The sequence below is a fragment of the Chionomys nivalis genome, chromosome 3, assembly GCF_950005125.1.
Source record: "Chionomys nivalis chromosome 3, mChiNiv1.1, whole genome shotgun sequence".
NCBI lineage: Eukaryota > Metazoa > Chordata > Mammalia > Rodentia > Cricetidae > Chionomys > Chionomys nivalis.
Window position 1 is genome coordinate 58,680,441 of NC_080088.1, and position 25,421 is coordinate 58,705,861.

The 25,421-nt window shown below is 42.8% G+C and overlaps 1 protein-coding gene across 1 annotated transcript in view; it reads left to right on the plus strand.

Annotated features, from left to right (window-relative positions):
• The window catches only part of LOC130871280 (protein mono-ADP-ribosyltransferase PARP14-like), a 45,131-nt gene extending 34,566 nt beyond the window's left edge, over window positions 1-10,565 (plus strand). The window contains exons 9-17 of the mRNA XM_057764643.1: window positions 2,510-2,564; window positions 3,125-3,274; window positions 3,534-3,596; window positions 3,938-4,102; window positions 5,670-5,876; window positions 5,964-6,551; window positions 9,009-9,142; window positions 9,762-9,936; window positions 10,262-10,565. Of these exons, the coding sequence (XP_057620626.1) occupies window positions 2,510-2,564; window positions 3,125-3,274; window positions 3,534-3,596; window positions 3,938-4,102; window positions 5,670-5,876; window positions 5,964-6,551; window positions 9,009-9,142; window positions 9,762-9,936; window positions 10,262-10,551 (1,827 nt within the window). The 3' untranslated portion in view covers window positions 10,552-10,565. The remainder of the gene's footprint in view (window positions 1-2,509; window positions 2,565-3,124; window positions 3,275-3,533; window positions 3,597-3,937; window positions 4,103-5,669; window positions 5,877-5,963; window positions 6,552-9,008; window positions 9,143-9,761; window positions 9,937-10,261) is intronic.
• The last annotated feature ends 14,856 nt before the right edge of the window (window positions 10,566-25,421 follow it).

Genomic DNA, 25,421 nt, shown 5'->3' on the forward strand with positions numbered 1-25,421 from the left:
TTCTATGTCTTCTTGGTCTAATAGGAGGTTTGTTTTATGTGTTTTCAGCACAGAAGAGTGTGCTGACTGGTTATATGTAGCATGACAAATTTCAAGAAAAATTATAAACAGAAAAAAAATAACTTCTTATTCGGGAAAGTTTCAAATACCCACAAAAGTCCATAAACCAACCCAATGTAGTTCTATCTATTATTCAGCCTCAACTGCTATTGCTCTGTGGCTGGGTGTCTAATTTTTTTCTCACATATAATGCTGACACATGATTCTGTCTCTAAACAATTCACCAATTCATTTTGAACATAATCTTACCACTAAAACACACCTTGAAATGCAGTCATTCCTTTAAGTGGTCAATGATAGAGTTAATGTGTGAGGTTACAGCTGTCTCATGAATGCCTCTCCATCTCTCCATCCTTATGTCTGGAACAGAATCAGATAAGTAAGGCTCACACATTGTAATACCCATTATAGAGTCAGATAAGTAAGGTTCACACATTGTAATACCCATTATAGAATCAGACAAGTAAGGCTCACACATTGTCATACCCATTATAGAATCAGATAAGTAAGGCTCACACATTGTAATACTCATTGTATAATCCGATAAGTAAGGCTCACACATTGTAATACCCATTACAGAATCAGATAAGTAAGGCTCACACATTGTAATACCCATTATAGAATCAGACAAGTAAGGCTTATACATTGTAGTATTCATTATAAAATCAGATATGTAAGGCTCACACATTGCAATACCCATTGTTTTTTACCAGTCTATGGGGTTGCCTGTCCTTTGGACATAGAAATGTTAATACATAATATCAAGGCACATTTATGGCATTATCAATCTGAAAATTCCAGGATGGGATGCAGGTGATCCAGCTGCCATTTCTGGAAATGTAATTTACACAAGTGAAGGATGTGGTTGAACACGTCCCATTGTAACTTAGGACACTTGGACCAGAAATACTAGAATCATCCTCAGTCACAGTGTGTCACATCAGCTACAGCAATGTGGTCTGACTCTAAGGCCTGATTTCTGTTCTCCATGCCTTTATAATCCAGTAGATACATGACCTTAGTATTAGAAGAGTTTCCACAATGTCACAGTAAAGGTGACAGCCCACAGATGCTCGTGGATTGGGCTGCTGGAATTTTTAGGTCCTATGTCATTATTATCCAGATCTAAACACTACCTATAAATTCATGGAAGCAAGCACAGGGATCCTACATCCTAGATGTGCAGCCAAAACTCCTGACACCTTCAACATGGACTGTGCAAGCACAGTGATGTTTGTTTGTTTACTTAGGTTATTTTTATACATGATCTAGTTAAGTAGTTCAGACTGTTCACACTTACAGCAATCCTCCTGTATTGGCCTCCAGAATACTGAGATTGTAAGTATGTACACACTTTCCCAGCTGTTAAGAGTTTTAAGTAGCTTCCCTGAGACATCATGGTATAAGATGATGTGGGCATTGCTGTAGCACATGCTCCCCTTCTAGGAATCAGAATTACTTTACAAATTTAGGTTTCTGTACACGAACTGAGCAGGAGGAGGAGGTCATGAGATTTTTACGTGATATGAATGTTTGCATGAATAGGGATGAATCCTATCTCATAGACTTGAGTCTCCCAATTTTTACTTGGAAATGTTTTCTCTCTCTCTCTCTCACCCCCTCCACCGTCTCTCTCTCTTACCTGTAATAAACGGGCTGCAGGCTGCTTTCTGCCACCCAACTCCTGGCCACCTGGAAGCTCATACCCCGAAATAACAACACACAAATTGCATCCATTTAAACACTGCCTGGCCCTTTAGTTCTAACCTCTTATTGGCTAACTCTTACATATTCGTTTAACCCATCTCCATTAATGTGTATCGCCACTTGACTGTGGCTTACCGGCATGAGTCTAACCAGCGACTGTCTTGGAGAGGAGCACCATGGTGTCTGCCTCAGTGCCTTCTTCCTCCCAGTTTTCTGTTCTGTCTACTCTGCCTATGTATGTTCTGACCTATCAGGCCAAGCAGTTTCTTTATTAATTAGCCAATGAAAGGAACACATAGAAACAAGACCCTCCTACACCACTCCCCGCCCCGTCGTGTGTGTGTGTGTGTGTGTGTGTGTGTGTGTCTTTCTCAGTTTTTCCAGACAGGGAAGACAGCCCACACATTATGGAATGCCATAATCAAAAGTAAGAACCCCAGGTTTCCACGAGTGTCTTCAGATGAAGGTTGGTACAGCTACAAGCTCTCACAGAGCACCAAGTACAGAGTCTCCAGAGAGACAGCATTTCTTCAAGGTTTAAACAGTCTCAACCCAATTTCTCAGCCTCTACCAACAAACACAAACCTAGCGAGGCTTTGCTCAAACATGTCACTCAAAGTCAGGCACAATGGTTTTACTATACTCATCACTACACGTGTGCATACAGAATCAGAAGCCCCAGGATGCAAACTCACTGATCGCATAGGGAGTATAATGGTTAAAACTGTGCTTGTGTTTCCAGGCATTTTCAGATGAATTTGACAAAAGGAGTCATGGAAATCCAAGTGACACACAAGGTACAGCAAAGTGTTTAAGTTGACCAGTGATTTCTTGTTACCAAGTAACTGTTCAATGACAGAAAAAGGATGATGGTGATCATTTCTTTGATAAGTCAAACATATTAAATGAAAATTAAATGATATTCCATGCATGTGAGTATAAAAGACAGTGACCTTTTTATGGGACTTGGAGCAAAGAGAAAAGGTGGGTCAGATTATGTAATCTGTACAGTGGGATTTTCGAATTACTGATGAGATGACCATCTCCACTGTGATAAGTATTTCCCAAAATACTTTTTTAAGAGACAATGCAAGCCAGCACTTCTCTGTCAAATGTGGCTTTCTGTTTCTGAGTTCATCTTGTTTGGGGTTCACTGGAGCTTTGTTATGAAGCAAGGTTTTACCATGTTGCCCAGGATGGCCCCAAACTCCCGAATTCAAGATATACTTCTGTTCCAGCTCAGATCCACGGCAACAGTAAAAGACAGCCAATATAGTAATAGAGCAGCCTGCGACCTCAGCTATTCTTGCTTCTGATGACTTGGTGCCTAATTCTGTCTTTTCTTTCCTCTGGGCAGATTTTTATGGGAGTCTCTCCAGCCCTACGTTAGGAGTACATGAAATGAATATTGGCCCAATCCTCTTCCAAGTGGCCAGGGGGGACATCACCAAAGAAGTGGCAGATGTGATTGTCAATTCAACATCAAACACGTTTAATCTCAAATCAGGTACTTAGTGAGATGGATTCTGTCTCCTGCAGGAATCAGTGTAGTAGATCCTATGAAGAGGTGTTTCTATAGACAAAACAGTTTGTTGACTTGGGCTTGATCCTGTTAACTAATATCTATAAACCTAATTCAATGGGCTTTCTTACAACTGGCAACAATTTTGAAAATGTCTCCTCTGTCCTTACTGCTCTATGATGGGGTGTGTTGAGACAAAAAGGCATCTTTCTGGTCAGGTCACAGTCTTGATTTTCTCATGTAGGAGTCTCCAAAGCAATTTTGGAAGGTGCAGGACCAAGTGTGGAGAACGAATGTTCTGTCTTGGGTAAGGAATGATGCTGCTTCTTGGAACTGGATTGGAAGGGGAAGATTGACTGTGGGAGGCAGTGAGGAAACCAAGGAAGGGCCTTGGGCTGGGAGGACAATGCATTAATTTTTTTTTTTTGGTTTTCTTTTATTTTGAGACCCATGTATTCATCTTAAGATCGTATATTTTATAAAAGAATTCCATATGGAAAAAAGTAAAAAGTAGAAGGTTATCAAATTTCATTATATGTAGTATTTCATGAACTTTTAATTCATAAAATGTTTCCTCATATAATCAGACATCTTGCTTTCTCCAAGCACAGATCAACATCTGACTCTGAATCTGCTCATGTTTCACAGCTCAGCAGAACAGTGAGTACATAGTTACTGAAGGTGGATCACTGAGATGCAAGAGTATTATTCACGTTCATGGTGGGAATGACGTAAAGAGATCAGTTTCCTGTGTTTTGGAAGAATGTGAACAACGGAACTACTCATCCATTTGCCTACCAGCCATTGGCACAGGTCCGTAGCCACAGGCTGTCAAGGTTCCATCCCAAAGTGTCGACTTCCCCATGGATTTGGTCCTCACTGGGTCTGGGTGATGACAGGGACACCTTCCCTAGGAATAGACAGTTTCCTCACTCCAAGGAACCTCATCCACTAGGGACTGAGCAAAGCCTGTGGGTTCTTTAAGAAAGAGGAAGATGAGCAGGGTGCATTTATGTGCACCTGTGTCCCCAATGATGGGAAGGACAGAGGCAGGAGGAGTGACCTGTGTCCCCACAATTGTTGCCTTCAAGGTTAGTCAAAGGCATCTGCTATAATTTCCTGCCCCAGTGGTGGGTGCCATTAACAGGGATAATCCAGATGGGCTCTCTGTTGATCAAACCAGCTTTCCCAGGAGACTTTTACATTGCCTGTTGTAACATGAACGTGTCTGGCTTGCTTGTTGGGGGTTTCTGTCCTGCCCAGTACCCCCAGTTGTTTAGCCCCAAAGAAAATCACACATAGGTCTCCATAAATTATAAGCTGATTGGCCCATTAGCTCTAGCCTCTCACTTGCTAACTCTCACATCTTGAATAACCCATTTTTCTGATCTATGTTAGCCATGTGGCTCAGTACCTTTTTTTTCAGTGGGGCAGATCACATCCTGCTGCTTTGGTGGTCTGGGCAGGAGTGGGAGGAATCAGTTTCCTCCTTCCCAGAATTCTCCTGTTCTCATTACATCAATTCTACTTCCTGTCTAGTTTTCCTGCCTATATTTCCTGCCTGGCCAATCAGCATTTATTTAAAACATGATTGACAGAATACAGACAATTCTCCCGCACCAGCCTGTAATGTGATTTTGGCAGCTGCCATTCACTTTGGGCTATTCCACAGTCTTACCTTGCCAGTGGGTTTGAGGGCTTGAGAAACATGATCTGGAACTTGTTAAAGCAGGAGTGGATCTACTCAGCGGTTGCTTTGAATTCTTCTGGGCAGCAAAAATGTTACAGAGTATGGGGAAGAAAGACATCCTGGAGGCTCAGGATAACTAATGTGCCTAGAATTATAGACTATGACAAGTATCTCACAGTTTTGGGTGCCTTAGAATTACCTTAGTTTGAATCAGGTCCCCAGAGGTAGCTGGGAGAATCTCAACACATGCATAAAATCTATCAGAGGCTCAGATTGTCTCTGTAAAGATGATGTTGTTTATTCAAGGTGTATTATCTTTATTTCCTGCCTTTTATGATATTATAAAAACTCCTGTAAATCAAGGGAGGAAAGTCACCTGGATTCTGTAATGGGAGGGGAGTTACCCTGGGAGCCAGGATCCGCTAAAAAAGACAGATATGAATGTCACAAATCAGAATGGGTTTCAGGGGCTTTAACTGGAGCATTGACCTGTGGACAGCATGGAACAGAAACTCCTCCCCACTGTGTCTAGGATGTCAAAACTATTTGATGACATCATGTTAGAGAACTATATAGCGATTAAAGAGGAACCAGGCAGTTTTCTTTCCAGTGACATCTAGAATTCATTGTTTATGTCACAGCCTTTTGCAGCTGGATCTTATCCTTGTCTTTTGTGTGTGTGTTTTAAAGGAAATGCTCAACAGGACCCAGATGCAGTTGCTAAAGCCATAATGGATGCCATTGAAGAATTTATCCAGAAACCATCAGTGCAGGCTGTGAAGAAAGTCAAAGTTGTTATCTTCCAGCCTCATATCCTGAGTGTTTTTTATGACAACATGAAAGACAGAGAAGGCTCCCCGGCTCCTCCCCAGCCGTCTCTACTGTCTAGGATCACCTGTGAGTTGTTCGCTTTTATCAAATACATATTCCTCACCTTGATGCTGAAGGGAATAAAAGAAAAATTAATTTTCATTTTCTCTTTAGCCTTTTTTGGCTTTTCAAAACACACTCCCCGCAAACAGAACACCCTGTTTTTGGAGAAGAAAATAGAACAGACAGTTTTCCAGGTATGTGGCAAAGATGAAGACAGTGTGGAACGCACGATCTCCTGGATACAGAACCTGATCACCCAGGAGCAGAATTCCTTTGACATTAAGAATGAGTGTCTCAGAGACTTTGGAGAAAAGGAGTACAAGAAGCTAAATGAGCTGCAGGAGAGGCTGAACATCGTCATTGAGCTGGACCAGAAGACAGCTTTGATTAAAGTTGCAGGAATCAACAGAGATGTGATGGGAGCTAGAGACGAGATTGAAAACCTGATCAAGGCTAAAGAGAAGGAAAGCCAGGCAGACTACGTTCTCACATTCGTGGAATGGCGATATATTGACAACAACATCACACACTGTTTCGACAAAATAGCTACCATGCAGTTGGAGGATGCACGGCAGGCAAAGCACAAGAGCACTGTGGTCAAAATTAATAATCAGGACTTTACAGTGAACTTGAGGACAAACACAGCCACGGGCCCTCACGGACAGAGTGTCACAGTTCGGCGCATCGTAAAAGATGAAGGTAAGTTATATGCTCGTGGATGTCAGTCATTGCCCCAACTTTGATTTTTACATTATTTTAGAAACACAGCAGGGTTTTGTTGTTTGTTTGTTTGTTTTTGTTTTTTGAGACTGGGTTTCTGTGTATAAGAGTCCTAGCTGTCCTGGAACTAGCTCTTTTTAACCAGGCTTGCCTCGTACTCACAGAGATTCTACCTATATCTCTCTAGTGCTTGAATTAAAGGTGTGAGCCACCACCCAGCTTGTTTTGTTTTGACAATGTTTTATTATTTAGCCATTGCTGGCCTGGGACTCTTTTGTTTTGTTTTTGAGGTAGTGTTTCACTAATAGCCATGGCTGGTCTCGAACATAGACCAGGCTGGGTTCAAATTCAGAGATTTGCCTGCTTCTGCCTCCCAAACGCTGTGATTAAAGGCATGAGCCACACGTGCTGTTATATTAAATTTTAAAGTGGTTAAAATTCAAATAACACTAGCAAAATAATTTAAAGATCTTGGTCTCTGAGTTTCTAGAGAATACACTATGGCCAGGAAAATAGATCATGGATGAGCCCAACAGGCCAAGATGAACCATCTTAACTGTAACAACAGTTAACTTTGCATTTCCATCTGGCTCATTTATACTGGATCAGTTCTTCTGGTGAAATAATGGCTGTCTGATGCAGAGGTAGAAAAAAAAGTCATTTCAGAAGAAAAGCTGCCCAAGGTTCTCAAGAACACAAAAGTCAAGGAGAGAACAGACTTGTTAGAGTCGGCCTCTGTGTCCATGATGATGACCAAGGGAAGACCCCAATTCTATTCCCGTATTCTTCTATTTCCTGTGCCAAAGGTTCCTGGGTACCAGGCCAAGTCACGGCCTACAGGTTCCCTGTAGATCTGATCCCCAGGAATGGAGTGTCTGTCTTGTGTAAGCTAACAATTCCTGCCCTCAAACCACATGAGTCCCAATGGCTTCCCACAGACTATATTCATCTTCTGTAGGACCAGTATGAATGAACCCCCAGACTCTATGCACCCCTGGAAGAATGTTATATAATATGTGGTATTATACAGCCTGCTACAAATAAACCCTACCACCCACCCACCTACCTCTTAATGATGGAGTGAGGCAAATGAGAAAATACATGTAGACTACCCTCCAGTGGTACAAACTCATGCATGTGCAAATGACAGAGATTGTTCAGAACAAGTTAGTAATGAATTTGTTAAATCACATCAGAGTAGAGGCTGTGCACTAAATGAAGGTGAGTTACAGCATGTCGTCAGTTCTCACACCTTAGCAAGACCAAAACAGGAGTAGACAGGGAGGCTCCATCCTTAGGAAACCCTAACTCAGGACATGGGTGGCTTTTGTCTTCTTCTGGAGAGGGAGCTGGGAAACAAGTCTCACATGTGTCAGGCAAGAGATCTACCACTGTGCTATCTCACCCTAAATCACCCGCCTCTTTAAACAAGTTTCCCATCTCATCCTGATACCAATGGTCCATGCTCCACACTTTTTTTTATTTAATTATTAAAGATTTCTGCCTCTTCCCCGCCACCACCTCCCATTCCCTCCCCCTCCCCCAATCAAGTCTTCCTCCCTCCTCAGCCCAAAGAGCAAGCAGGTTTCTCTGCCCTGTGGGAGGTCCAAGGACCACCCACCTCCATCCAGGTCTACTAAGGTGAGCATCCAAACTACCTGGGCTCCCACAAAGCCATTACGTGCAATAGGATCAAGAACCCATTGCCATTGTTCTTCAGTTCTCAGTAGTCCTCATTGTCCGTTATGTTCAGCGAGACCGGTTTTGTCCCATGCTTTTTCAGACCCCGGCCAGCTGGCCTTGGTGAGTTCCTGATAGAACATCCCCATTGCCTCAGTGTGTGGGTGCACCCCTCGCGGTCCTGAGTTCCTTGCTCGTGCTCACTCTCCTTCTGCTCCTCCTTTGGATGGTGAGACTTCAGTCCAGTGCTCCAATGTTGGTCTCTGTCTTCTTTCATCGCCTGATGAAGGACATTGAGACTATAATTCGTGATTCTAGAGAAGCTAAATAAGAAGGTGAACCCAAAGAAAAACATATAAGCATCCTCCTGAATATTAACCTTCATCAGGCGATGAAAGAAGACAGAGACAGACACACTTTTTTTTTAAAAGATTTATTTATTTATTATGTATACAACATTCTGCCTCCATATATGTCCGCATGCCAGAGGAGGGCGCCAGATCTCATTATAGATGGTTGTGAGCCACCATGTGGTTGCTGGGAATTGAACTCAGGACCTCTGGAAGAACAGCCAGTGCTCTTAACCTCTGAGCCATCTCTCCAGCCCCGATGCTCCACACTTTTAACAGCATCCTTTTAGAAAGATAAGAAATTTCTTCAATACATAGAATTATGAGACTATAATACAACAGGGAGGAAGGTTTGTCAAAGCATACTGGAAATGTACACAGGAGCCCTCAAATGTCTATTTTGCAGCTGAAATCCCTTCAAATTGGAGTGACATGGGACAGAAGAAATTGCTTGTGGTCAGTCTGCAAACCAATGATCCTGAGTATATCATGGTGGCAAACCAGTTCCACCAGACCTGCCAAAACTTTGTCATAGAGAAGGTAAGTCGGTGGCTGAGTTTTCTAATGGAAAAGTTATATAGTTATATAAGTGATATAACCAATGTTCCTGAATAAACCAACTCATATATGGGTCTGTAGAGGTGGCCCATGGGTCAAGAGTTTCTTTTGTACTCTCAGAGGGCCCTATGTTCCAAGTTTGGTTTCCAGACCCACATCAGGTAGCTTACAACAGCCTGAAACTGTAGCACCTATCTAGCCAACCTAACTTGGTGCATTAACTCCAGGCCAGTAAGACAGCCTTGTCTGTGTGTATGTGTTTGTGTGTGTCACGTACATGCATCCCTATGTGTGTGCACGTGTGTGTGTGTGTGTGTGTGTGTGTAGAGGAGGAGGATTGTTCGCACATGTAGAAGTCAGAGTGTAACTCTGTGGAGTCAGTGTTCTCCTTCCAACTTTAGGGATCGAACTCAGGTTGCCATATTCTTACTGAGCTGTCTTACCAGTTCTAAAAATATTTCTGAACATAGGATGCTGTCATTTGGCACTGAATTTGCTCGAGTAGAATTTTTGCTAATGAAAGACAAAGATGGTAGCTGGCTATCACTTGGCAAGGGCTCTTGGATTTTCCAGAATAACTTAATATTTTTTTACTTTATAGATCGCAAGGATCCAGAATCCTGCTCTCTGGAGGATGTATCAGGCAAACAAAAAAATCATGGATGAAAAGAATGGCCATGAAAGAAATGAGAAACAACTCTTCCACGGGACGGAGGATAGCTCTATTCCACAGCTCAACAGTCACGGATTTAACCGCAGCTATGCTGGGAAGAATGGTGAGGAAGGATACAGTCAGTTTCCCCAAATGGGCTGCTGACTTAGAACCACCCTGGGCTCCGTTCACTGTTTCTCACATTGTGTTGGCCAGAGTAGAGTCTGTTTTAGCAGTAAATAGTAATATATGTCTCAATTTCACCCCAAGGGCTTGACTACCTCTGAGGAGGAAAATTAATAATAACAATAATTATATTGATGATGATGATGAAGAAAATATGCTAAATATTCAAGCCAAGCATTCCTTTTACATGAGTTGAGATAGTGGGCTAATATGTTGATTTATATGCTACATTGAACTCCTTTAAAATGTCTTTCCTTTTGCAGCCACATGCTATGGGAAGGGAACCTATTTTGCTGTCCATGCTTCCTATTCAGCTCATGATACATATTCCAGACCAGATGCCAATGGGAAGAAGCATATGTATTATGTGCGTGTTCTCACTGGGAACTACACAACTGGAAACTCATCACTGATTGTGCCTCCTCCACGGGACCCTCAAAATCCTACTGACTTGTACGACACTGTCACAGATGATGATAAAAACCCAAGTTTATTTGTAGTGTTTTATGACAACCAAGCATACCCAGAGTATCTCATCACCTTTAGGCGGTGACACTTCAGGGCACCTTCATGCATTTGCTGCAAGACAAATTTTAACTGTCTTCCTCTTTGTGCTGTCTCTAAGAGCACAAAGTTTTTCTTTGCCATGGACATGTTTCCTCAGCTACTCTTCCATGGTAGAAATGAATTGCCACACCAACTCCAGTATCGTCTGTGTGACATGACATATGTCATTATGCCGGATGGGAGCTATGTGTCCTATGGGACTAGGCTCCCTGGAGGTCAATGGCAGATGGCCCGGTATTAGCCACTGCTGAGGCATAGATGGGTTTCTCGATTAGCTGGCTATGTGGGATATGGGCTTTGCACAATCTCTCTTAATAATGATATTCTTCATATCTATAAGACAAGGATCATCTCTTCAGGAGCAGCTCTGGGATAGGGAAGCACAGTATGGGAATGTATAAGACTACAGCAGAACCCTTGTCATACACGGAGTGTGTGATGAGCAAGGGAATAGATGGGGTAATGTTGATGGACAAAGAGTGTTATATTATACTTTGAACTTTATGGATAGGTTTGCTAGATCCCAACCCCCATGTGTCTGCTGCATAAGAAGGTACAAAAAAGTATATTTCAGCAGGTGCAGAGAACTGATTCAGCATATTTGGTCACTAGATGAGATAAAGAAAGGGTTAGAAAGAGGAAGGGCCATGATAGCGATAATGAGAAAGAAACTTTCTATTCATAAGATGAAACCACTTGTCTGAGGTTTACATCCCAAGGACAAGATTTCCTCTTCTAAGGATGCTTTATGTCTAACACCAGTCCCTGATAATATGCTTTTCTTAAATATTGCTAATGTGACTAAAAGAAGCTTTCATACTGTGCCAACCAGTGATACATGACCTTCTGCTTTGTTATTTGTTTGAATAATATATAATGAAAACATGAATTCAGTAAAATCACAGCAGATTCCAACCACTCTCTTGTGTGTTGTGTCTGTCTGTCATTCGCCCAACTTGTGCCTTCCTGTGTATCAAGACCCTGCTTCTCCCACGGTCTGAGTGGCTCCCCTGAGCCGGTCCATGGCAATGAATCTACTTGAAAGCCAATCTAATTGAAAATTTATATCAGAAACTAGCTGAAGTGGTTCTGTCTCAAATGTGACAGTAACACCATCATGGACTTTCAGGAAGCTACGTAATTCCGGCTGCCACCAGTGGAATTGTGTTGGAGTGCCACCGTGGCGTGAGGACACACAGTGTCACTGAGCCAGTAAGGCTGCTAACCAGCAACTGAACAGATGCAGAGCAGAGAACCTCTTTCTTCACTACCATCCCTGTGCCATGTGGGCTGGACAGCTTCAGGCAGGACTATGTACAAACTGGGTAATGGCAGATGGCTCGTGGTCTGTGTGAACTGAGCCCCAAGGAGAGGCACAGCTCAGAAGCTGTGGCTACAATTGAAAGATGTTCCTTTTAATGTCAACCCCAATGTTCTGGCTACCTACTGAAATTAATGGGATGACCCCTGCTGCATCTCCAGGGGAAACCCTTCCTCCCTGTGAAAATGAGTGAGTGCTGAGGACCCTGCTAGCATCTTTCCCATGGCAGGCCAGCTTGTGATGACTTCACAGCTCTGTGTGTAAGCCAATTAGTCAGACGGCTAACTCAGTGTCTACTGGATGGTAATTCTTTCTTGTGGTACTGGGGACTGAACCCAGGGTCTCACATAAGCCAGGAAAGACTCTACCATTGAGCTACACACATCCCAGTCCTCTTACTTCTTATGTTTAGGCAGGATTTCGCTTAGTTGAACAGACTGCCTCTGATATCCTTGAACTCACTCTCTTCCTGCTTTGACCACTTGTCAGAGGCCTGGGTCACCAGACCTGGCTAACGTTGTCCTTCTAATTTTCTCCTGTCAATTTCAGACTCAGTGCCGTTTATTGAGTGCCTAGACTTTGCCAGGTAGAGTGAGAGATGGGGTCACAAACATGACCTTGTTCTCATGAATAGTGATTTGGGAAGAGTTTTTCCATATTTCATGGCTTAAGGGAACATGTTCAGAGTTCAAGAAACATCCTTGTCTGAGCTTACTGGGGCAGGAACCCTGAGAGCCAGCTTACTGATTCTTGGTGCTGGTATCCAGCCCTTCTCTATTCCCACCACAGAACCTGGCTTTGAGGGAAGCAAGTGCTGTTTTGGCCATCATTCAGTGGCCATCACACAGTGACTATCACATGGTGTCCATCACATAATGTCCATCATTCAGTGGTCATCACACAGTGACTATCAATGAGTGGCCATTACTCAGTGTCCATCACATGGTCATTACACGTGACCTTCATGCAGTGATCACCACATGGTGTTTATCAAACAATGCCCATCATACAGTGGCCATCACAGTTGCAAGTATCTCATGTCTGTGAAGTGACCTCAGATTTCCCTGGCTTTTTTCCTTCTGAATTTGGTGCCCACTCTACTTCTTTTAGGAGTTCTGTAGGCCAAGGAGCTAGTGCTGTGTGATGTTCTCAGGTCGTACATCCTGGGTGTTGGGAGGATTAAGGTGCCACTTCCCACCATAGGGATCACCAGGGGACCTCTTGCAGAGGACATGGGTTTAGTTCCCAGCACCCACATGGCAGTTCATGGCCACTTGTAACTATAGTTCCAGGGAGCCAATGACCCCTCTTTCTGACCTCTGAGGGAACTGCACACATGTGGAACACATACACACATGCAGGCAAACACACATATTAAATAAAAGAAAAAGTCTTAAAAGACGTCCAAACTATACAACTGTACTAACTACATCCACAATTATCACCAAGAACTGATTGGGTAATTTCATTAAAAACAAAACCAAACCAAAGACTCCAAAACCTTTTTATGATGCCTTGAAAGCACAGTGGCCCTGGCCACCATACCTACTGACAACAAGGTGGGTTTGTTAGCCCTGCTGACTCAGATACAACACAGCTGGACACTACAGGAGTGTATGAGCTCCGATGGCCTCTGCAGAGAGAATACAAGGACTTCTTTACCAGTTGGTATTTCTCACTCAGCTGTGGTCCTCTAGAGCAGGATGGTGTGGGAGCCAGGTCATACTGACTTTCTCTGTGCTCACCTCCTGCTGCCTCTTGGCAATCAGCCAGGGCCTCACAATTTCTCCATAACATCAGGGAATCCCCTCCTATCACCAGCTTCTACCGATACTGTCTGCATTCTTCCCAAGACTTTGTATAACACCATTCCTTCCAGAGAATGAAAAGTCTGATAGGCATTTTGAATAAAGTGCAATTAAGATTTGAATTCACCCTATCTACATGTGCCTCCTGTAATTTCTCTTCAACAACAGTCAATTCCTTTTCAGCTTCAGCTGTTAATTCCCTGAGACTTTTTAAGTTCTTGTCACCATCTAAGGTTTTGTTTAAATGACTTATTGTATAAGGTGTCATCCCAACATCTAGTAACAATTTTTGAATGTCATTAAGAGTCTGCAATTGGTGTCTCCTAATTTGTGCCTTTTGTGTTCTAATTGTCTGTAAGCCTATTTTATAACCTAGATAATTGACAAAATCTCCTCATTGTATTTTTCCAGGAACAATTTTTAATCCCCATTTAGGAAAAACTTTCTTTACTTCTTCAAACATTCTTTCTAAAGTATCTACATTTGAATCAGCTAGAAAAATGTCATCCAAGCCGGGCGGTGGTGGTGCACACCTTTAATCCAAGCACTCGGGAGGCAGAGGCAGGCAGATCTCTGTGAGTTCGAGACCAGCCTGGTCTACAAGAGCTATTTCCAGGACAGGCTCCAAAACCACAGAGAAACCCTGTCTCAAAAAACCAAAAAAAAAAAAAAAAAAGAAAGAAAGAAAAAAAGAAAAATGTCATCCATGTAATGGTAAATAATAGGTTTAGGAAATTGTTTACATAGTATTTCCAATGACTGGCTGACAAAATATTGGCACCGGATGGGCTATTGAGCCTTCCCTGTGGGAGGATAGTCCGCTGCTATCTCCTGGTTTGCTAAAAATTATTCTAAGTATGCACTGTGAAGGCACATTTTTTCTGTACTTTTTTTGTAAAGGTATAGTGAAGAAATAATCTTTTAAATAGGTAACTATAAGTGGCCATTCTATAGTAATAGAGAAGGAGGAGAATTCCAGATTGTAGAGGGCTTGAATTACCTTGTTGACAGCTCTTAGATCTGTCACCATTCTCCATTTTCCAGATTTCTTTTTAACAGCAAATACAGGACAGTTCCAAGGGCTGGTTGATTCTTCAATATGATGAGCATCAAGTTGCTCCTATACCAGATGTTCTAAAGCCTGCAGTTTCTCTTTTATTGAAGGCCATTGATTAACCCATATTGGTTTCTCAGTTAACCATTTTAAAGGTAAGGCTGTTGGTACCTCTAAAGGTTTGTCAGTTGCTTTGTGTTCTTATACAGCCTGAATGGCAGTGACCTTTGTATATAGTACCTTATAATATCCTTCCCAGAAACACGAGTTTCTGAGACTACAATAAAGCTAATCTGGGTATTCCATTGCTGCAGCAAGTCATGACTCCATGTATTGACTGTGATATTAGCCACCTAGGGTCTCAGGATTCTTCTCTGTCCTTCTGGCCCTATGCATTTAACCATCTTGTGCTTTGTTTCACTTCAGATAGGGTTCTAATTCCTAGAAATTGAATATCTGCCTCTTGAAAAGGCCAATTTGGATGCCAAGATTCTGGAGTAATGATACTCATGTCCACATCCGTGCCTAGTAATTCCTCAATTACAGTGTCTTTTACACACATTCTTACCTTTGTTTTTTGATCATTTATAGAAGCCTCTCACAATATATGCTTCCTATTTCCTATTGGAATTTTTGATTCATCCCCCATGCTTACTACACCATCCAGGATAGTATGGTTTATTACAGCAGGCCATGAATTCTTTAATTTTCCTGGTGATACATGTCCTTTACAGTGACTGGTAATGACTGGAGCACGTTTTCCATGGGGGTCTGCGAGATTCCCTTCAAGGAGTTTCCCAATTGTAACAGTTTGCCTTGTCTCTCTTTTGTTGATCTGCATTCATTGTTCTAATGTCTTTCTTAGCCACACCTCCTATATAATCCAGAAGGTTAATACCATTTATTTTTGCCATTTCCAAAGGAGACATTATTCCTAGGACTTCCTTGTCTAAAATTCCTTCTTAGATGTCCTATTCTACCACAATTAAAACATTTGGCATTTTGATGTCTCCTCCTACCTTTGGAAATTGCTTCTCCTACTCAATATTCAGTATTATAGTCAAATGTCTCAACATTCGTTGTATGCAGGATCCAGTCATCCATTGCTGCTGATCTAACCTTTAAAGGCCCAAGTATCTTTTTGCATTCTAAGTTGGTTTTTTTTTTTTTTGTGGTTTTTCGAGACAGGGTTTCTCTGTGGTTTTGGAGCCTGTCCTGGAACTAGCTCTTGTAGACCAGGCTGGTCTCGAACTCATAGAGATCCGCCTGCCTCTGCATCCCAAGTGCTGGGATTAAAGGCATGCACCACCACCGCCCGGCTACTAAGTTGGTATTTTTAAAAGACTGAGATTCATTAAGTTCTCATCTAGCTTCTGGGTCTGTTATTTCTACTTGTACAGCCTTAGTTAATCTTTGTAAACTGTCACTACAGAGTTCTCTCTGGCCCTGTTTAACACTGGTATATGATTCAATTAGCTTTCCTAGTTCTCGAATCCTGTCCCAAGTATTTAAGGCTTCTGTGTGGCATAAGGACAAGATTTGTTCATTGTAAAGAGCTTGATCCTGTAGGTTAGCATAAAAGCCCTTGCCAAGAATTTGATCTTGGGAAGCCTCAATCCTTTTGACTTTTCCTGTTGTTCTAAAATGTTTTACTCTTCTTGCCAATAGCATTTTCACAGTACTTGTGGCCTGTCTTCCAAGACTGCTGAAACTAATTGAAGCCAATCATGTGGCTAGAAGCCCTTGTCTTTACCATCTCCCTAACAAATGTTGAATGCAAGCCATAAGACACTACTGCTTGCTTAATTACTTTTAGATCATTCATATCTATTGGTATTCAACTACATTCTTTGGATCATTTTGGGCATTTAGAGCTTGATGCTTTTCAGAGTTGTTTACAGAGTAGGAAACTAAAACCCTGGCTAAGTCATCTCTGCCTCTTACAGGTACTGGCGATGTTATAGCCTGTCCTTGAACATTCATTCCCTGTTCATCAGTCTCAATAATTTCCTCAAGCACTTCAAATATTTTTAGCACTATCATTTGTAAAACCTGAATCTCTTGTCCTGTATATATTTCTAGTGATTTCATTGAGGCACCCAGCCTCTGGTTCTCATTCTGCACATGTGATTCCAAGGTCTGAAGTTTTTCCTTTAAAGATAGCATCTTATCCTTGCACATTATTTGGTTAGTGTATAAATTGCCTTCTTTAGGGATACTTTATCTGCTAACCTATCATAGCCTTCTAACAGATTTTGGTTGTCAAATTCAACAGTGTGAATTCATTCAGATAATTTCTCAGTATCCATTGACATGGATTGAATTTTGTCTGGCAGATTAATGTTATCCTTTTCAGGAATATTAATTTTTTTCAGCTAACTTTTGATTTTTTATGCTATTAGTCCTGTCAGTTTGCTGTTCATTATTACTCTGTAAAGACTGTATCATTTCCAAAAGTGGCCCATTCTTCACTCTGTTATCAAACCATTTTCTTAAGGATATAATTTGAAAAAAGAAAACTAAGTCCCTGCTGGGAGCAAAGACCTGTATTTGGTTATAGTCCAGTCATCTTAGTTCACAAATTAAGTAAGATATTCACCCCTGTAGGACAAGTTCCGGGCCTAGGAAATAACCCAGTATCTTCTTATCTCTCCCTGTGAGTTAAGTATGCCTACAGACTTGCAGACCCCAGGACCCAGAAGTAATTAGCATTCTCTCTGTGAGTACACATTTACAGACCCTCAGAATTTCCTTATCACTTCCTATCAGCTAGGGATGTCTCCAGACCTGACATTCCAGTTAGAACAATGGCATAGCAACCTACCCACTCCTCCCCTTTTGCTGTATAATGCTCCTGAGAAATTTGCAGCTTGATCAGAATACAGACTTGCTGTCCATTTCTCATGTCTTGTCCCTCTCATTCCTCTCCTTCAGGGTCTGGGTTCCGGGTTCATATCCCGCTGGTAGGGACAAGTTCCAATATCCAATAAATGGATGTATCAGAAAAACCATATAAGCCTTGCTGATTAATATGCATAGTATAAGCAAGGAGGTTATTTAATTCCTGGTTGGCAATATTATCTGCAATTATATAACTTTCAAGTTTACTGATTTATTTGTGAATCAAATAGTTATCTTGGTTATGATATTTTGCTAAATTGTTGTATTGTAATAATCTTTATTGGCCAGCAGGTGTCGCAGTTGCAGCAATGTGGGAGTGAGATGCAGTTGGTGGTGGCATGAACAGTCCCATGCTGCTTTGGTTCTGCACATTGGTGCCTGGATAAATACTGACAAATCTGCTTTGCTCTCTGCTTAAGAGCAATTAAATCAATTCCGTACATGGAGAGAAGTGTTTTTGGTTCAAGGAGCCCAGAGCTCCCAAGCAGGGAAAACAAACCAGAGCAACAGAAGCACCACAAAAAATTCCACGCAGCAGGGAAAGTGTGGAGGAGAGGAAGGTGTGTGTGAGCCTGGGAAATTTCCAAGTCAAGGCATGCTTAACTCCACTATGGTAGGGTTTTGAAAAAAAAAAAAACAATCAGGCAGGTGGGAGTGGGAGACCTTCTGGGCTATGGAACTTTTGTGCCTTTTAGGCTGGTCCACGCTGCGGCATGGAGTTGGGATCCACGTGGGAGCCAAATGAATATGAATGCTAAAAAGAAATCCCACACTGGCTCAGAATTGAGTATAATAAAGGGTTATTTTTTAGGGGTAGATTCCCAGATCACAGTGCCCTGCACAAACGGAGAACAGGAACTGAATCCAAGAACTGAAAGAGAGTATGCACATGGTTTACATCAGCATTTATAGTAAAAGAAGTCCCACTCAAGTGGGCTGATATGTTAAAAGCAACTGGCTGAAGGAGTTTCTACAACAGACACACAATATGTTTACTAAACCTATTTAATTTCATCAGAGTAAAATGAAAATGGAAAATCTGATGCTGTTAGACAGTTACAGTGAAGCTGTACTTTTAATCAAAGAAAAAGGTTGGACTTTTCTGTCTTCCTTCCCAATTCAGAGCACACAGAAGCAGAAATTTAAAGCAATGTTCTATCGTATCCCATTTCAGCTCACAAACTCTTACCTGCCAAAGGGCAGAGAAACTGATACAGGACTCCCTGCTGACTCCCCATATACAACAGTGCACCCAGAGGTTAGCCTTTAGCAAGGACGTGATGGACCAAGAGGGAACTGCTCAGCCCCCCATAGCTTCCCAGCTGACAAGTATCCACCCCTCCAAACACAGACTATTTCTCTTCGATCCATTCATCATTTGGGAATTTGTTTGTAGTCATTTCCGTTTGTTTGTTTTCTATGAGTTGTCCTGCAAATGTCGCAAAGAGCCAGAAGGGAAGTTTAGGGCCCACATATTAGGGGAAATAAGGCTGCACTTATGACACCTAAGTGCATCCTCCAGGTTGTCAATCCCAGGGTTATCAGGTGCTGGCCACTCGGTTCTGCTGCTTAGTCAGGTGGAGACAAAAGTTCATCTAAATAACACACTGCACTGGCTGAGTAGGCAGACACAGACTCACAAACCAAAGTCAAAGTGGGGCATAAAAACCATGTGACCCAGGCTTCCTGGCACCTGTCAGATGGCCTGAACCAATCACTGGAACCCTCGCTCTTTCTCAAGACGCTTGTAGACAAGGTAGCCATTGGGTCTCCTTTCTCTCTCTCCCATCCTGAGCTATGGAAAATAAACCTTCCGGTGCTATCATCTGACCTACCCCCGGATATCTTTTAGAGACACTAAAACCTCTAAGCTTCATAATGCCTTATTTACAGACTCCTAGGCTTATCTGCCTTTGCACTAAGAAATGGCCCAAGTACCCCTTAGAAACTGGCCACTTCTCTCTGCCTGGCTGCCTCCCACAGTGGCTAAGCCTGTCTGTGGCAGAATCTGTCTTTCTTCTGTCTGTCTTATCCATTTGCAGAGCCCTGCCTCTGCCTCCACTGCCACTGCGGGTTCTGCGGGAGCCAGCAAACCTATTTTCAGTCCTGGTCACCCTGCCACTGCTCAGTTCTTCCCGCCCGGGTGACTTTTCAGCCTAGGCACCACCACTACTGCACATCTGGTCCCGATGTCTCCACAGAGGCAGGGCAGTTTCATGGTGCCAGCAGCTCACTCTAGGCCTGACTTAGCACCATTCCCTGGGACTACAGTTGAGGCACCTCCGTCAGCACCACCACAACCCGCCCTCCTGCCTGCCAGCACCTGGAGCTTCTACCGCCTATTCTAACCCCTCAGACTCTCCCAGCCGTCACGTGGGACGTTGAGGGGGATCTGTACCTCTTCTCACAAAACTGCAGCTGACCGCGCTAAAAAGTTTCCTGTGCACTTCATGTATGAAAGAATGTGTGAATGATGTGTGGCCGTACTGATGTGAGTCTGTTTAAATGTATGTCTTAAGCGTCCTATATGTCTCTCTTGTTATTTCTGTCTGTTCAAAATCCCCGCCATTCTTGCTTTGCACGATCTTTGTTAGGGGCAACCACTGCCATTTTGTTTGAGGTTAAGACAGGGAGGAGCCATAGGCACGTTAGGCTCCGCCCAAAGGCAATCAGGGCCAGCAGCAGGCTACCCCCACATGACTCACCAGCTATCTTTAAGCTATTAGCTATGCTTTGAAAAATTACTTTTATGTTGACTCTGTTGCATGTGGTGTGTTTGTGTGATGGTACACTTTCGCAGGGCCCTCTGAGGCGTCTATTACATGCAGAGACCACCTCTGCGCCACATCTGTTCTCTTCCACTTGCTAAAATCTGCAACTTTAATTCCCCACTTTCATTTTCTCTCTCTCTCTCTCTCTCTCTCTCTCTCTCTCTCTCTCTCTCTCTCTCTTTCTGTAAATGCCCTTCCTCCTTGTTGCAAAGTATCAGTCAGTGATTTTTTTTATTAATTAATTAATTTATTTAATTATTAAAGATTTCTGCCTCTTCCCCGCCACCACCTCCCATTCCCCCCTCCCCCAATCAAGTCTTCCTCCCTCCTCAGCCCAAAGAGCAAGCAGGTTTCCCTGCCCTGTGGGAGGTCCAAGGACCACCCACCTCCATCCAGGTCTATTAAGGTGAGCATCCAAACTACCTAGGCTCCCACAAAGCCATTATGTGCAATAGGATCAAGAACCCATTGCCCTTGTTCTTCAGTTCTCAGTAGTCCTCATTGTCCGTTATGTTCAGCGAGACCGGTTTTATCCCATGCTTTTTCAGACCCAGGCCAGCTGGCCTTGGTGAGTTCCCGATAGAACATCCCCATTGCCTCAGTGTGTGGGTGCACCCCTCGCGGTCCTGAGTTCCTTGCTCGTGCTCTCTCTCCTTCTGCTCCTCCTTGTGCAACCACTTTGGAAAGCAGTGTGGCGGTTTCTCAGGAAAGTCGGGTTCAACCTACCTCTCGACCCAGCAATACCACTATTGGGAATATACCCAAGAGATGCCCTAACATACAACAAAAGTATATGTTCAACTATGTTCATAGCAGCATTGTTTGTAATAGCCAGAACCTGGAAACAACCTAGATGCCCTTCAATGGAAGAATGGATGAAGAAAGTATGGAATATATACATATTAGAGTCCTGCTCAGCAGTAAAAAAACAATGACTTCTTGAATTTTGCATACAAATGGACGGAAATTGAAAACACTATCCTGAGTGAGTTAAGCCAGACCCAAAAAGAGGAACATGGGATGTACTCACTCATAATTGGTTTCTAGCCATAAATAAAGGACATTGAGACTATAATTCGTGATTCTAGAGAAGCTAAATAAGAAGGTGAACCCAAAGAAAAACATGTAAGCATCCTCCTGAATATTAACCTTCATCAGGCGATGAAAGAAGACAGAGACAGAGACCAACATTGGAGCACTGGACTGAAGTCTCACAGTCAGTGATTTTTAAAAAAGCCATCTTTCTCTTGCTCACTTTTCATTTAACTTTACGTGTAACTTAAATTACTGCATGTATATATACATGGACGTACTGTTAAAAAAAAAAGTTTTATGCAGCCCTAATGAGCTCTGTTCATTGTATCTCCTTCCAGACTAAAGAAGCAATAATCCTCAACATTTTAAATTGGTATGTACGTTTAAATGATGATAAATATGTGGTTAAATATGCTACTACATACTACATATGTGATTTAATTCTGCTTTAAAATGATTCTATACAATGATAAAAATTTAAGGTTATACAGATCTATTTCAGATTAACAAACGATGTTCTACACTATTGTCAATTTTATTGTTAAGCTTCTATTGCAAACATTTTTTCTTCTTTGTCCTTCACAAGTATAAATCTCACCTCTTAAGTTAAAAACCAGTACAGTCAAGCTGGAGGACTTGGATAAAACATTCCTCCTCAACCTCTCAGCTTGGATCCAGCTCTGCAGGCAGATCCTATACTGTAGTCATAACTTATATATACTTAATAAAAGCCCTCAAATGCTCAAATATCTGGGGAATATAGCATTTAAATGTTTAATTATTAAAAGGCTTTTCATAACAGAGAGACGGGTTGGATCCTAGCAGCCCCACTCCATTTCATCCAAAGAAGGCAGAATGCAGAAGACATGGGCACAGGACTACATCCATCCATAACTCACTTCATGTGAAGGCACTAACCACTGGGAAAAACTGCCTTTCATCTAAACTCCTGAAGATCTCCAGACAGTAGAGGAGGGAAAACTGGAATCGACTCCCTGGCTGCCTGTGGAAGGTAGACTGGTCTTCCTACAAATTCGTAACCTCACAGGATCTTCTGAAGCCTGGCAGGCCTGCACTAACAGCAGAACAAAAGCTGTTCTGAAACCCTTGCCCTCAGTGACCATGGAGGACCCCGAGGAGCGACTGTCTAGGTAGCCAAGTAAGTTCTCTGTCATTTTTACATCAGTAACTCAGATAAAGTTTTGTCCTTCTCAAGATCTCTGGTATAGTTTGATGGCTAAGAGGTTTTGTCAGTTGGAAAGGGACAACTTCACAAAACAGATTTCAGCATAACTTCTCACCATGTTAAATAAAAGGTGTTTTAAGATGCGAAGCTCCAACAAGGTGTTTTAAGGTATATAAATGCAAGTTATTAAGGTGTGTATCTGCATGTTATAAAGGTCTGAGGGGAAAAAAAGTTTCAGAGTATAAGAAAATGCTTTAAGAGCAAAGCTCCACCCACTCCCAATCTTCCCTTTCCCTCCAAGGCAAGATGGTCCCCTCTGGTTAGCTTCCATTTCTCTCTTTCTCTCTCTCTCTCTCTCTCTCTCTCTCTCTCTCTCTCTCTCTCTCTCTCTCTCTCTCTCTTCTCTCCCCTTTTCTCCTCTCTTTCTCTCTCTTCCCGCTCCATATGACCCCTTACCCTCCCAAACCCACAAAATAAACTCTTTATATACAAGCTCTCGCTGCATGGTGTAGCTCTCTGTCCTTACCCGTCGTGGTCCCATACCCTCAGTGGGACCTGCCAGAGTCACTTAACATATTAAAATCATAACAAAAAATCGTAAAAAATTCATTCATCAACTCTGAATATAATGTAAGAGGAGGCCTCTGATCTGTTACCAAACTTCACAATTAGTTGGAGCTTGACAGTCGTCTTTAAGTTTACACTGTTTTAATTACCCTGTTTGAGTTTGCTCAGGGGCAGATGTACCAAGAAGATCCTGAGGTCATGGCCTCATGAAGAAAGTTTCTGGCATCTTTGGGGTTATCACAATCTCCAGAGTATACAGATATTCCAAATAGAGCCAGATAAAATTATCTCCCTAAAAGTCAGTGTATACAAAAATTCCACATAGAGCCAGATACAATTACTCCCCTAAAAGTGAGAGGGATAAAAAGTTCAGAAGTTTGCTAAAGAGACTCAGACATAATTTCCTGGGTAAATCTACCTTGTTGGGGGTGGTCTCTTAAGTGACTGTCTAGCCCAGCGGGATTTGTGGTCATATCCGGGGCAGCTTGGATTCTTAGGTCTCCATCATTCTCATGCCACAAGTCATACATCCAGGAAAATCACCCATACATGTAAAATAATTTTTTAAGTGTCAGCTAATGGAGAGAGAACATGTGAGGCATATGTACCGGAGAAATTTCAGCTGTAAAGAAAAATAAAATTCGCCTTTAATCCTAGGACTTGGGAGGCAGAGGCTCCCAAGTTAGTTTGAGGGCAGCCTGGTCTACAAGAGCTAGTTCCAGGACAGGCTCCAAAGCTACAGAGAAACCCTGTCTCGAAAAAACAAAACAAAATAAAATAAAATAATAAAAATGTATTTAAAATAAGTAAACACATCAGATTATTGAAAACTAGTGCTTCTGGTGAAAGGTCTACAGGTCTTCATTTCTGTTCTTGTAGCTTTTCTGTAGGTTTGATAGTTTTCAAAATAAAGAAAAAAACGAGGAGGAAAAAAATATTTAAATCCAAGAAACAAACATAAAGACTTTCTGAGCCCAAACTCCCACCCCCACCACAGCCTGACTCCCCATCTTCCTGTTCAGTCACCTTCTGGGAAGGTATGGCTAGGTTTGCAGTTTCTACTTCCTTCCTTTTGTCAGATTTCAGGCCTCTCCAAACTCCCTGCCCTCTCTGTTTTCATCAGACTGGGCTGCTAGGGCAACAGAGGGCCAGCACATCCTAACCCTGGAGTGGCAAAGCCTCTAACTGTCTCACACATCCGCTCATTGCATGCTGAGGATACACAGTTCCCAGCTCTTCTCACCCCTGTCCCAGTCAGCCCTCTTCACTCCTGCGCTAGGATCCAGTCTCTTGCCCCACTCCAGGCTGAACTTTTCATATCCGTCAGCAAATGCTGCCTTCAGTGGCAGCTTAGAGCATATGGTTCCTCCAGGCCACTCTGCAGTGTGCAGGTCGGCAGCCTTCTTTCTCCTGAGTCCACTCCAGCACCATGCAGCAGCCCTGGTGATTCTGTGCATGTGAGTCACCACCCAGAGTCTCCCCTCCCCCAATCCTCTAAGGTCCTTTCTTGATTCTCCTTAGGCTTCAGGTGCCATGTCACCTGCCCTTATAAGCTCTTCTGTCCTTCCCTTAATTAGGCTGGGATCCCCTGCTCTCCTGCTCCAGCGACACCCGTTTACTGTCTTCTCTCCTGTGTCCCCACATCCGTGTCCCTTAGTTGCACACATGATCGGTGCTTAGCTCACATTCCTCAAAATTGGGAGTTTGTTCACGGAAGAGAAAACAGAATTCAGAAGCAGGAAAAAGGCAGGTTAAATTCTGACGGGTGGTCCCCAAGAGCGCAGGGAGTATCCCGAGAGGATCATTTGTGAGCCCCTTCCTTCTCTCATACAATGTGGGTTTTGTGTATACTGAAGTTATCCTAGGGATGGAGCAAAGCTCAGCAGTGGCTGGGGTGAAGTGCAGGCTGAGCCCAGCTAGGGAGCCATTGTGTAAGGTGCATTGCAGACCAGAGTCCTGGGGACTGCCAGCTCAGGGGGATTGACTCACTTCTGTGGGGGCTGGAAAATAAAGAGGGGACTGGGAATGCCCCAGGGTCCTTGGGTGTGTGTGGGGATTTGGGAGTGATGCTTTATTCCAATTCGGGGTCAGCTAGGTGAAAATAGAAAGTAAGGACGCTGAGGAATTTCCAGGAAATGAAACCGAAAGAGAAGTTAACTCAAAGTAAACTCTGCGCAGCTTTAGGCGACCCAGCAGTAACGGTTTCGCAGGCC